General features: G+C 45.3%; 1 protein-coding gene and 1 long non-coding RNA gene across 3 annotated transcripts in view; one reads left to right on the forward strand and one right to left on the reverse strand.

Moving 5' to 3' along the window:
• The window catches only part of CDK19 (cyclin dependent kinase 19), a 207,931-nt gene extending 201,587 nt beyond the window's left edge, over positions 1-6,344 (reverse strand). The window contains exon 1 of one of the 2 annotated variants that reach the window (XM_045008620.1): positions 5,819-6,344. In XM_045008620.1, coding sequence (XP_044864555.1) covers positions 5,819-6,226 — 408 coding nt within the window. In that variant the 5' untranslated portion in view covers positions 6,227-6,344. The remainder of the gene's footprint in view (positions 1-5,818) is intronic. The other variant, XM_045008622.1, reaches the window with a different exon arrangement.
• A 272-nt stretch (positions 6,345-6,616) lies between these two features.
• LOC123365755 overlaps positions 6,617-13,665 on the forward strand; it is a 34,304-nt gene continuing 27,255 nt past the window's right edge. The window contains exons 1-2 of the long non-coding RNA XR_006577740.1: positions 6,617-7,172; positions 8,956-9,004. This is a non-coding gene — a long non-coding RNA (uncharacterized LOC123365755). The remainder of the gene's footprint in view (positions 7,173-8,955; positions 9,005-13,665) is intronic.

Genomic DNA, 13,665 nt, shown 5'->3' on the forward strand with positions numbered 1-13,665 from the left:
CTGGAAACCGCAGCCAATGTGAGCTGCAGGTAGGGTGACCAGATGCCTCGATTTTATAGGGACAGTCCCAATATTCGGGGCTTTGTCTTCTAAAGACGTCTATTACCCCCACCCCGTCCTGATTTTTCATACTTGCTGTCTGGTCACCCTAGCTGCAGGGGCGGCGCCTGCAGCGTACATTGTAAAGAGCCGCCTGGCCGTGCCTCCGCCTAGGGGCCGGACATGCTGGCCGCTTCCGGGAGCGGCGGGGAGAGGCAGGGCAGGCAGGGAGCGCCACCTGGCCAGAGCCCGCACCCCAAACCCCCTGCCCCAGGTCGGAACCCCCTCCTGCACCCTAACTCCCTCCCAGACCCTGCACCCCGCATGCCCACCCACATCCCAACCCCCTACCCCAGGTCGGAACCCTCTCCCATACCCAAACGGGCTCCCAGAGCCTGCAACCCAACCTCCTGCCCCAGCCCTGAGCCCCGTCCCGGAGCCCACACCCCAACCCAGAGCTCCCTGCTGCACCCTGAACCCCTCATTTCTGGCCCCACCCCAGAGCCCACACCCCCAGCTGGAGCCCTCACCCCTCCCACATTCCAACCTCCTCCCCCAGCCCAGTGAAAGTGAGTGAGGGTGGGGGAGGACAAGCAACAGAGGGAGAGAGGCTGGAGTGGAGTGTGGGACCTTGGGGGGGGAGGGGCAGGGGTGTTCAGTTTTGTGCAATTAGGAAGTTGGCAACCCTAGGCAAGTCACAATGTGGATAAAAATCAATGATTTTTTGAAAAAATAAAATTATTTTTATTTAAATTGGATTTTTTAATTATTTAAATTGCAATACGTTTTTCTTTTCTAAATAAACCTGTTTAAAATGATATCTGAATTTAATACAAAATATGGTATGGCCTAAACTTCTTACAATGTGTTAAAACATTTTTACAAGACTACGATAAATTTTCTACAAAGTATGCCTTGTAAGGTATCATTTGAAAACTCATGATTTGCTATCATTATTGTTTTAGTAAAATATGTGGCAACATTGTATGTCCACTTATAAGATACTACTGTATAACATTACTGAGACATGTTCCAAGTTTAGAAAAGCAGGAACAAACCAGTTCCTAAAAGACAAAAGGCAAACTGATGCCTCTGCCAGGGGTCAACAAAATCAAATGAATTATCACCTGGTTAAGAGGCCATTCTTTGCCAGGAAAAAGGGGGTGTGAAAGAAATCTACATTTTGGCAAAGAAACAGCTGGATGTTCCTCTACCCCCAGACCTTCTGTCTCCTGAACCTCATCTCAAAAAGTATAAATAATGGAGAACAGATGCCCCAAATCATCTCTCCCTTCATCTCTACTCATGGCATGGACAACACCTGAAGGACAAAGGAAACATCACTGGACTGGGGAGGGATCCTGGCAGAAAGGAATTCAGCCAGTAAGACTGCTAGGACATGTACTGAGAGATTTTTGCTTTGAATGCACTTAGCTTGTTAGATTAGGCGTTAGTTGAGTTTTACCTTTTATTTCTTTGTAACCAATTCTGACTTATATGCCTCTTTATTTGTAATAACTTAAAATCTATCTTCTTATATTTAATAAACTTGTTTCATTGTTTTATCTAAAGCAGTGTGCTTGGACTGAAGTGTTTGGGAAACTCCATTTAAAACAACAGGATTTATGCATATCATTTTCTATTAAAAAAATGATAGTCTTTATAGGCGCTTGTATTGTCCAGGAGAGGGCTCAGCAGTATACAACACACATTTCTGGGGGAAGTCTGGGTCTGGAAATTTGCAGGTGTTGCTTTGCAGTGTAATTCAAGGGTGGCTGGCTGTAGCACCCTTGCAGTATAGCTGGGAGTAATTTGCATGCTGAAGCGATAGTGAGATCAGGCCAGGAGTGGTCACTGTCCCAGCACCCCAGATTGGAGAACTGAGGGAACACAGCTGTTCAAACCCTGGGGATTCTCACACCCAGATGATAAGAGTCCCAAGCCCCTTTCCCCCAACTTCCTTAGGGGATGCCTCCCACAAAAATCTGTTCCAACTCCTGTTTACCCTTGAACCATCTTTCTTCTGTAATGAGTATGGGCACAGACCACCTGTTGCTGGTCTGAGATAGAAAACGTTCCTTCTGCAGTACGTGGGATATAAATCCCACATCACCCAAGGCACATGTAAGGCTAGGGTTTCCACCTACCTGGACCTGCCATTTCCCTTTGCACCATCCACTTTGTTCAGTGGAGTTCCCCTTCCCCCTCCTCACACGTCCTTAAGGAGACCCCTCCTTCTGTAGCTAGACAAGAGGACTATACATCTAGTTGCAATGAGTACATTCTCTCTATGAAGATATTTTACTTAGTTTTGTCCATAAATCAGTCACTCCAGCCCCTTAGTCATTTTGGTTGCTCTTCAAATTACCTTTGATCATCTGCTGACATCTCTAGTACTGAGGTACCTTAAAACTGTACAACACAATCCTGTTGTGGACTCACTGACCAGTACCATACAGAAAGGGTTAACAATCACCTCCATGCTCCATGAAGTGAAGCTTCTGTATATGCAGCCCAGAAGTGACACTGGCATTTCTGGCATCATATTACTGTCCACTATCACCTTTAAGTCCTTTTCATCATCACCTCTTTCCAGTTCCTCTCTCTCATGTCCAGTGTAGTTTTTGGATCATTTCTCACACAGATGTATTAGCTACCATTGTTCCAAGTTCAATCTCATTTTTATTTCCTGCCAACATTTCTAACATTTTAATGGCTTTAGGTACAAGTCCCTTATAATCCTTCCAACACCCATTTACAGTATATGAGCAATATCCCCATTTTACAAATGGAAAAACTGAAGGTGTGCAATCAACTTTTAAGTTTAAGACAGAAAAATTATACTTTGGGGGAGGGGGAAACCAATTCTTATAAGTAACTCCAAGGATTACTATAATAGAGATGTTTTCAGTTTACATGATGTGTTTCACAGAGCTGTCATTTTATAGTCATTTTAACTATTATTTCTTATTGTTTTCAAAGATCTTTCACGCAGTAACAAGGATGAGAAGAGTCATAAAAAAGGAAAATGTAATTGTAAAATCACCAAAATTATCAGGGGATCTCAGGGTCACCTGGAGTACCTGGAACTCCTTTAAATTCTCTTTTTGAAGTTAACTAGACTTTATGCTGAAGGCTACAGCAGTCATCTTTGGAACTGGAATCAGATTTCCTGACTCCCAGTCCTGTATTTGGACCAGTCCTCTGTCTCTCAACTATTAGTCTAGCCTCAGTATTATACCCTATTAACTTAGGCCATGTCTACACTACCACTTATGTTGGCAAAACTTATACCGCTCCACTCAGGGGTGTGAACAAAACACCATTACCCCGCGCGACACAAGTTTTGCCACCGTAACTGGCAGTGTGCACAGCTCTATGTCAGTAGGAGAGCTTCTCCCACTGATGTCGGCACAAAGCAGCTACACGAAAGATCTTATAGTGGCGCAGCTGCATTGGTGCCACTGTAAGCTCTGTAGTGTAGACGTAGCCTTAATGTGTCTTGCAAATTTAGATTACTCTAATAAGCAATTTACCTGTACCAGGAGATCACAGAGGAATGTGTTTAAACTGAACCCAATACTGACTGCCCTCTGCAGCACTGCACTGGACAGAACTCTAACCACTGTTCACAATCATTCCTTTGTATAGCAATAATGAAATTTAAATTATAATAAATTTGTATTTTTAACATCCTTTTGCTTTTCCAAAACTCCACTTGACTATACTGATGGAAGTCTACATAGATTTAGTCTTTGGAAAGATAAGAACTTACAAGTGTCTTTAAAAACTGAATATGTACAGAGCATCTCTGTAAATGCACCCTTACACACATACACACACTCATAAGGAGTACATAATAGTTCTGTTTAAAAAAAAAACACTGAACACTATCCTATGTTTCTATAGGTCTGACTGATTTGAATGAGAGGTGTTTGGAATTATTATATTCTCCAGTAAATATACATGCTGGGTGAAGTACAGATCAACATTTGATTTTTTTAAAACCTTAAGATATAGTTACGTTTTAATCGCAAAATTGCAATAGAATTAAATGAGACAAGCAAGGAATTGTAACAGCTGGCTAGGGCACTACCATCCGACCTGTGCAGCATCATAGGAAGGAAAGCAGCACATCTCATTCTGGGCCTAGCCATCAGCTACTATGAAGTCATACACATCTAATAATTACCAGACTTATTAAAAACTATAGTAAAGTTCTACATAGTAGAGACTGAAAAAGTCGAAGCAAGCACAACCGGTCATTCTTTTGGATTTTAAAAATAATTTGGATGAACTCTGGAGGTGACAATGCTTCAGGTAGCACACAATACCCCTAGAGGATTTTCCATACTTAAAAACCTCACACATTTAGTAGTCATACTGATTTACCTCACTAGGACAACAAGAAAACCTAACTTTTTAGCACCACCTCACTCAATTTTTACTAGACTGTGCTATTAAGTGCATCACAAAATGCATAAGGGACACTAACCACCATCAAATTACTGAGCAGCTAACAAATTTCACAGCCTTCACAATTCTGGGGTTGGGGATGAAAACGTTTATTCAAAAACAAAATAAGATATTTGAAGCACCACTTGAGAGAGACCTCCATTAAGAACACACTGGGCTAGCATCAATATACTCAGAATATGCTTTAATTTGGTTTATTTATGTGGAAGGACATTGTTTGTTAGTTTTGTCTATTTTTGCTAAAATACTCAGGGCCTGCTTGGGGCCCTAAACATAAGTGCTTAATTAGCACATTTATGAGCTATATGAAGCCCGGATGTACCAGTCAGTGGAGTTGCACCTGCATCTCCCCACCACCACCTCCACACAAAGTCATGTTTGGTAAATACATTTTTTGAAAGTTGGACTTTGTACTTTAGTACAAAGTTTACACAACTTTTTCAAGAGTTAGGTTCTTTAGCCTATTTTTTCCTTTGCCTCACCATCTTTCATGACTTCAAGTGAAACAGTAAAGTTACTGGGTGGAGAATGGGGAGGAAAATTGCTGGTGCCCATCTTCTGCAGGGAGAAAGGGCCACTGAGATACACACACACACTTTACCACCAAGGCTACCACAGGTCATCCTCAAGCCCTTACCCCAAACCCTGACTCTCCCTTTTACCACCACACACATGCCCAAGGGATGTCCCCAATCTCCCCCAACACACACACTCCCCACTTTCACACCAGGGCTTCCCCCCACAATCAAACCCCACCTTCACCCCAGGACTATCCTCTCCCTTCTTCCCTCCCACTGCCCCACAACCTTCATACCCTGTCTCTCTCCCTCTCACTGCCCCCCACACAACCAACCGCACCTTCACACCCCGCTTGTCCTACCCCCCCCCCACACACACACACAGGGAGTCATGGCCAGCTCCCCCTTCACACCCGGGCTCGCCCTACAACTGCCTCTTCCCCCCAAGCCGCGCTCCCCAGTGTATGTGTGTGTGTGTGTTGGGGGGGTTTCTGGGCATTCCCACTGGCAGGGGGCGCGGCAGCCAGCCCCGCTGTCACCGCCAGCCCCTGCCCCCAAGGGCCACAGATAGCACAGCCTCCCCCGCGCCGCCGCCGCCGCCCCCCGGCGCGAAGCTGCAGGGTCGAGATGGTGCCCCAGGAGCCTGCGGCCAGGCATCAGGGGAGCGGGGGGCACACGCAGGGACTCACAGCACCGCTGCCGCCCCCGGCTCCCAATCGCCCCAAGAGAGCCGGGGAACCGAGCCAGGAGCCCCCGCCCCGCACCAGCGCCGCCTCCCCTCTTACCCGTCCTTGCGCCGCGCTTTGTAGACGTGCCCGTAGGTGCCTCTCCCCACTTTGCAGCCCTCGTACTCGAACAGATCCTCCACCCGCTCGCGCTCGGCCGCCAGCTTGGATTTGAACTCGTAGTCCATGGCTCACCCATGGGGGAGGGGGGCGCGGCGGGATCAGCGCCCCCAGCGCCGGGAACCCCCTCCCTGCACCATTTCCTCGTTTGGGGTTGCGGTGTGGTTTTTTGCTTTTTTTGTGTTTGTTTGTGTTTTGTTTTTTTTGGTCCCCTCCGCCGCCACCCGCTTCAACTGGGGCGGCTCGCAGCGTCGCGCGGGGCATTCTGGGACTGGTAGTACAGCTGGCGGCTGGGGTCCAAGGGCCCCCGTCGGCAGGCAGCAGTGTGCGAACTACATTTCCCAGCATGCCCCGTAACACCCAGTCCTTGTCAGCGCCTGCGCTCTGCGCTCCCTGGGCTGCTGAGCGTTTCAGCGGGCGCTGGGAAGTTGCTGACTCTTCACTTTGCCTGGCTGAAGGAGGAGCAGCGGCTGCATAGGGTGGGGGGGTCGCAGGGAGACCGTGCGCCATACCTGCGCCGCAGCTGCCGCCTCAACCCTTCGGCTATGGGGGGAGGGGAGGGACGCTGGTGCTGCCTGGAACTTGTTTATTTCCTGAGCTGCCACTCAAACGGTAGCCCCGCCCTCCCCCTCACTGTTCTTCCCGATTGGCCAAGGCTAATCCCGCCCATTTGCTGCTGGGCCACGGCCGTAGGCGGAAGTGGCTGTCCTGCTTGTCAGTCAGCGGCCCTGGCACGCGCTGTTGGGGCGGAGCTGTCCATGGACAGAGCGGTCGGGGGCCGGGGCAGCGCGGAGCGGGAGCTGCAGTTTGTTGCGTTGCCGCCCACGGCTCGGCCTCGTGCCCCACAGGGTGGCGTTGCCTGGAGGATCGGTGACGGCTCGGAGCGGCCGGGGAGGGGGTGGAGCTGGGGGTTCCAACTGTCCCTCCCCCGAGGGGTCAGAGGCGGAGAGAGCTGCCCCCCCCTTGGGTACAGCCTCCCCCCACGCGCCGCTTCGCAGCACAGCGAGGGGATCTGTCACCCTCGGCCCCCAATACGGTGCGGGCAGAAGAGGGTAGCGCTTTGGTTTCCTTCCCTATCGGGCAAGAGATCTGATGGTGTCCACTTAAATCCTACATTGCGCTAGGGCACAACCATGGCTTCAGGTAGTGTTGCAAAACCAAAGGCTTGCCCAGAAGTCGTTGCACAAAGGTGAACCTATATTGCCGGCCAGCCCATGGCGGTGGGAGTGAGAGACACCATGCGCACGCCTGATTCACTATCGCCCTGACAACATCCCCAGGAGGCTACTACACTGTAAGAGGAAACATCTAGTCATAAATCAGTCTTAAGCATGATTATCAAGAGAAGGGTTACATCCTTCTGTCCTAGGCTTGGTGTACATTTAAGTTGCGTTGGAATAGCTACTTCAGTTAGGGGTGTGAAAAAATACACCCCTGATAGCCATAGCTATGCTGACAAAACCCCCAGTGTAGGCACAACTATGTTGACAGAAGACGGTGTCTGTCGAAATAACCAGTGTCGTTCAGGGACGTAGTGTTCCTACAACAAATCTGTTGTTATAGGCTGCATCTACACAACAGAGCTATGCTAGCATAGTTATACCTAGGGCCCTACCAAATTCTTGTCCATGAAAAATCCATCACAGACAATTCAATCTGGTCTTTTGTGTGCTTTTACCCTATACAATAAAGATTTCACAGGGGAGACAAGTGTTTCTCAAACTGAGAGTCCTGACCCAAAAGCCAGTTGCACGGGATTGCAAGGTTATTGTAGGAGGGTCATGGTATTGCCATTCTTACTTCTGAACTGCCTTCAAAGCTGGGTGGCTAGAGAGCGGTGGCTGCTGGCTGGGTACCCAGCTCTGAAGCCAGCAGCACAGAAGTAAGGGTAGCAATACCATACCATGCCATCCTTATTTTTGCACTGCTGCTGGCAGTGGCATTGCCTTCTGAGCTGGGCTTCTGGATAGCAGCTGCTGCTCTCTGGCCACCGAGCTCGGACGGCAATGCCACGGCCAGCGACAGCGCAGAAGTTCATGATCCCCCTATAATAACCCTGTGACCCCACTCCCACTATCCCTTTTTGCATCAGGATACCTACAATAACAACATGAAATTTCAGATTTAAATATCTGAAATTAAGAAATTTATTATTTTTTAAATCCTATGACCGTGAAATTGACCAAAATGCACCGTGAATTTGGTAGGGCACTAGTTATACCGATATAGGCTCCATAAGGTAGACATATTCTCAATTCCCAATTCTATTTTGAAATTGATATTTACTATAAATTTATCATTTCAGGCTGAAACTAGGGGTGGCTTGAAATGTTCCGAACTGGGTTTTATCCTAGGTTTTAGGTTGAATCTGGGTCCAACAGCACCACCATGTCTCAAGCTGTTCTCAGAAGATTAGTGGTATATGGCCACATATAACCATCTTTTTTAAAAGGAGACCCCATTTTGGCTTTATTTTGTAACTGAAAATCAGTGCCATAAGGACTTTGCTCTGTCAACAATGTCAACCTCTATCATCAATTCTCCCATTATGCATGGAAAAAACTCCCCATCAAATCCATAAAACTACCTCCTTATCCTCAACTCACTTCTGCCATGACACCTACAAAACACTGACAGTTAGGTGACGTTGGCTAGACATGGCCAGTGGTAAATTCAAACTATTGGCTAATATGCAAAACATGCTTGTTTTACTTTTACCTTATCATCCCAGAAATATCCTTTGTTCAATTATTCTACTTGTTGCTGCTTATTATAAACAAAGACTGAGTTCACTGGTCAGGGACAGATTTCTTATTACTCATGTAGAAAGATATGGACCCGAGTCTTGATGTGGGCTTTTTGGTGCTTTTGTAATGTCAATTAATTCTAAACAATGTGAAAACGTAACTTCATACCCAGGCCAATATCAGTCCTAAATATATTGGGCCTACAAAGGAATCCTCAAACAGACATCATGAAGACTAAGTGTTGAAGTTCTAGAGAGTAAATTACTTTGAGCTCTCAAATATTTTAAATACTTTATTAATTTTTTAAATGTTGTTCTGCTTATTTTCAAGCTTCTTTCCCTTGTTTGGAGGCCTCCATGACTTAGTGTTTGGGGCTAAGGTAAGTAGAAGAAATTTGACTTAATTGGAACCTCTAAATCAAATTTTGTATAGTGGTTAGTGTTTGGATTCAAATCCTGCATCTGATTGGTATGGCCGGGAAATCATAATGGGCTATAAAAGTCATGACAAGAAGCTTGTATCTGAAGTGGCAAAGGGTGACCATAATTATTTTAACGTGATAATTTTTTTTTTAGAAAGGTAGGTGAGTCAGCTTTCCTTCTGCCATAGCTCCAAGTACTTGTGAATCAGAATTATCTGATAGCCTGCCTTCTCACTCTGCAAGCTTCTCTAATGGTGGATGCTATCCTAAGCAGGGATTTATTTGCAGATACTGGTAAATGAAAATCCATAAGTCCTGATCTTGAGCTGTTACATTGCTATTTAGCCCAATGAGAGGTATCAATCCAATGTTAACCAATATAATTAAATAAAATTACATACTTCAGAAGTGTTAATAAAAATAAAACCACTGCAGAGTTATCCTCTGTGGTCAAAATAATGCTTCAGTGTTTCCCATTTCTCACATTTTTCCCCCATCCTAAACTTCTGTCATCTTCCTAACTAAGCAACTGCAACTTCTCCACCATAATTTATCTCCCATCTGAAATCCCAGCTGTCTTTTTTATCATCTTTGTTTCCCTTTCCAAACACTCCCCACCTCCTCCTGCCTCCACTTTTCTCTGACAGTATTTCACCAGTTTCTTCTGAGAAAAATTGACAAAAATGCAACAAGACCTTCACCTTTTTCTCACCTTTCCTTCCCCTCCTACAACTCATTTTTCCCTGTCACTGATACAGAAGTTTGTCTGCTCATATCCTCTAGCATCTTCACTGACCCCATCCCACCTCCTGATCTCTATTGCACCCACTCTCATCTCCTGCTTTATCCTTCTCCTTAACCTCTCGCTCCTCCCCAGTTCTCTCTCCTCATAATACAAGCATGCTTCAGTCTCTCCCATCTTAAATCATCCCACCCTTGACCCACTTTTCTCTCCAACTGACATCCCTCTCTCTTTTATCTGTTGCCTCATTAAATGTACTGTCTATAATAGCTGTCTGGAATTTCTCTCCAAATCCATCCTAGACCCTTTCCAATCTAGCCTCTACCCCTTGCACTCCAATGAAATGCCTCACTAAAGCTTTTAAACTCAGAACCAGTACTCCACCTTCACTCACCTCAACATGTCAGCTGTCTTTGACACCACTGATTTCTTATTCTCCCTTGGCTTCCATGACTCAGTCCTCGCCTGGTCCTCCTCCTGCATCTCTATTCTCTTCTTCAGCATGTTCTTCAGAGGATCCTCTTGACTCCCCACTCCAACATTCTGGGGGCGGGGAGAAGGCTTCACTATGGATCCCCTTCTCTTTTCCCTCTATACCTTATGTCTGCATAAACTAATCTGCAAATACAAATTCAACTCATCGCTATGCTGAGAGCGCACAAATCCACTTATTTTCTACACCTGTCTCTTTCTATCCAAACTGAAGCCTCGGCCTGTCTCTGACATTTCCTTGTGCATACGCAGCCATTAGGTTATACTCAGCATGGCCAAAACAGATCTCCTAATCATCCAATCCCTCTTTTCTCAGGGAATGTACAACACCTCCATCCTCCCGGTCTCTCAGACCCAGAACATTCAACTTTGCATTCTTTCTAAATCCTTACATCATGGTTGTGTCAATCTAGGTCAAATCTTATGCAGAAAAAATTCTAAAATACTATCTTTCCTATCCACCCACACAACTGAAACTCTCATTATCAAGAACCTCATTATCTCAGGCTATATCTACACTACAGCAGCTACAGTGGCACAGCCATGGGTGGCGTGTGCACCCCCCATTCAGGGAGGCTAGGCCCCTGCCACTTCCATCCAAGGCCCCTCACCCCCTTCTACCTCTCCCCCCTGCTCTCACCAGTCAGCCTGCTGGCGCAGCCCCACACCCCAGCTGGCACCCAGACCAGCCCTGAACCTGCACTGGCCCACTGGCACTAAGAGCAGTCTGGAGGAGCCCCACAGGGCTGTGGCAGGGAGTATTAGTGGAGGTTTCAGGAGGCTTAGCCCCGCCGCCCCTCCATTATCTGCCACCCATGGACACAGCTGCACTGATGCAGCTGTGCTGCTGTAGCGCTTTTGATGAAGACGTTCTAAGTCGACAGAAGAGAGCTCTCCCGTAGGCTTAATAACTCCTGCCTCCATGAGAGGAGGTAGCTATGTTGGTGGGAGAAGCTCCCCTGATGACATAGCGCTTTCCACACCGGCGTTTAGGTTGATATAACTTACATCACTCATGGATGTGCATTATTCACACCCCTGAGTGATGTAAATTAGACCGAAGTAATTTGCAGTGTAAACATAGCCTTAGTTACCACAATGTCCTTTTCTCTGGCCTTGACAAATGAGGGCTTGCCTTAGCTATATCCATTCCAGATGCTGCTGCAAAGATCACTTCCCTAGCTTGTCACCCCTCTTTGCATCACTACACTGGTTCCCCTTTCCCTATTGCATCAAACAAACTATTCTTCATTTTCAAGGCCCTCCTTGCATCTTAACTTCCTTCCATTCCCTTCAGGGAAAGAATTGATCGTATCTGAAACCCTATGAAAGGAGGAATGATTTAAAATCTTTAATGTTGGAACAGAAATAAAATCACACCTTTGAAATACAGGTAATTAAATAGATGAGGCTAGAACCAGACAAGACTCAAACTTTTAAAGTGTAAGAGTTTTTAAAAGGTGAATTAAAATGTCTAAGAAAGCCAAAAACCCAAATCATTAAGAAGCTACGTGACGACCTACTATATTTACTTGCAAATTTTTAAACAAAAAAATCAGTTCTTTACTTAGCTGCCAAGACCTAAGATCTGGGTGCATTGTTTTCCTGCAACAAAATCTTAAAGCAAGTGATCTCCTGGACTCTTGAAGAGCCAGTATCTTTACCTCAGGTCCTGGCAGGTAAAAAGGCTCAGTTAATAACACTACATTTGAAATTTGTGAGCCTAATATAGATTATTCTGTTGAACTTGGATCATAAATCAATTTTTAAAAGCATTTCAGATCACCTACTGGTAGTCTTAAGTAAAGCTGTAACTTTGAGTAGTGCCCTACATGTAACAGGGCTGCTCTCTCAGGCAATAGCTCTACAATTGATGGAAAAGGCATTAACATTCCAGAGCTGGCTCAGTCTCTCTCTGGACCTTCACCTCTGTTCACTCATTTTACAAATGTAGTCTACAGATTAAAAGGGACACTCACCAGGCAGTTTGGCCCAACATGTTTTGAGAGGAAACTGTTACAAAACTTAGTATTAATAAAAGTGTTTTCATTAGAGTTTTAATTTAAATTAAAGCAGTTTTTTTTAAATTTAAGCCATTCCTTGGCAGCGTTGTGGTGGTGCATTAGAATCAATAAATGAAGCCAATTAGAAATAGAAATGAAACTGCCTAGTTTTTTTCATTGTCCAAACTGAGTAAGATACAGAAAGAAAAGAAGTGAAAAGTAAGTGATATTTTAAATTTGTTTTAATAACCTGGGGTATAAGTAACAGGTAAGGAAATGTATGTTAACTCACTTTAAATGTGAGTGTCCTAATGCCTAAGAACTCAAGGAGAAGCACCAAAAAAAGAGGGAAGTGGCCATGATAACTGTTGTACTATGATGATGCTGGCTGTCCTACCTGATACTAAGCTGAGTTTTTATATAACTGTGGTAAGCCTGTGAATTCCTATTGCTCTCCTGCTTCTACCAACCTCTAGCCCAGGGGTCAGCAACCTTTCAGAAGTGGTGTGCCGAGTCTTCATTTATTCACTCTAATTTAAGGTTTTGCGTGCCAGTGAAACATTTTAACATTTTTAGAAGGTGTCTTTCTAAAAGTCTATAACATATAACTAAACTATTGTTGTATGTAAAGTAAATAAGGTTTTTTAAACATTTTAAAAGCTTAATTTAAAATGCAGAGCCCCCCAGACCGGTGGCCAGGACCCAGGCAGTGTGAGTGCCACTGAAAATCAGCTTTTGTGCCGCCTTCAGCACGCGTGCCATGGGTTACCTACCCTTGCTGTAGCCTTACCATATGAGGCTAAGTGTTCCTGGGATTAACGCAGCCCTGGGGCCAATAAGGATGATTTTCAGAAGTTCAATTCCCACTTGGTGCAAAAAAAACACAACAAAACCCCTCCTCCTCCAACTCCTGATGTGGGGGTATGAGTTAGCATTTTCTGCTCTCCCATAAAAATGGAAATATTTAGAGGAGTTCATCTTAGCTTGTCTGACTGGAGACAAGTTGATGAGGGCAGGGAAAAAGAAGAAAAGTTATCCATTTGGATAAATACAGATAGGTTTGGGCAGCTAGAGATGAGCCGCAGTGGACCCTCTTCGTTCCCCTTTACTCCTAGAGGGGAAGCTGCACAAGCAGTTTTACACAAGATGGAGAATCTCTGAGTGACAGCCAATGGGAATGGAAGGAAGACTATTGAAGAATTGCCTTGCGTCCTGGGGCAATATTATTTCCAATGCTTTTTCATGCTAGGAATATACTAGTAATACACAGCTCTTAGAAGTTTCTCAGTTTTACTAAATTGGTATTTTCTCTATGCTTTCTGTCTCAACTGGGTCTATTTCCATGTTTTCTAAGCCAGTTAGAAGTGAAATGGCTTTAATAT

The sequence above is a fragment of the Mauremys mutica genome, chromosome 3 (genome assembly GCF_020497125.1).
Source record: "Mauremys mutica isolate MM-2020 ecotype Southern chromosome 3, ASM2049712v1, whole genome shotgun sequence".
Taxonomy (NCBI): Eukaryota; Metazoa; Chordata; order Testudines; family Geoemydidae; genus Mauremys; species Mauremys mutica.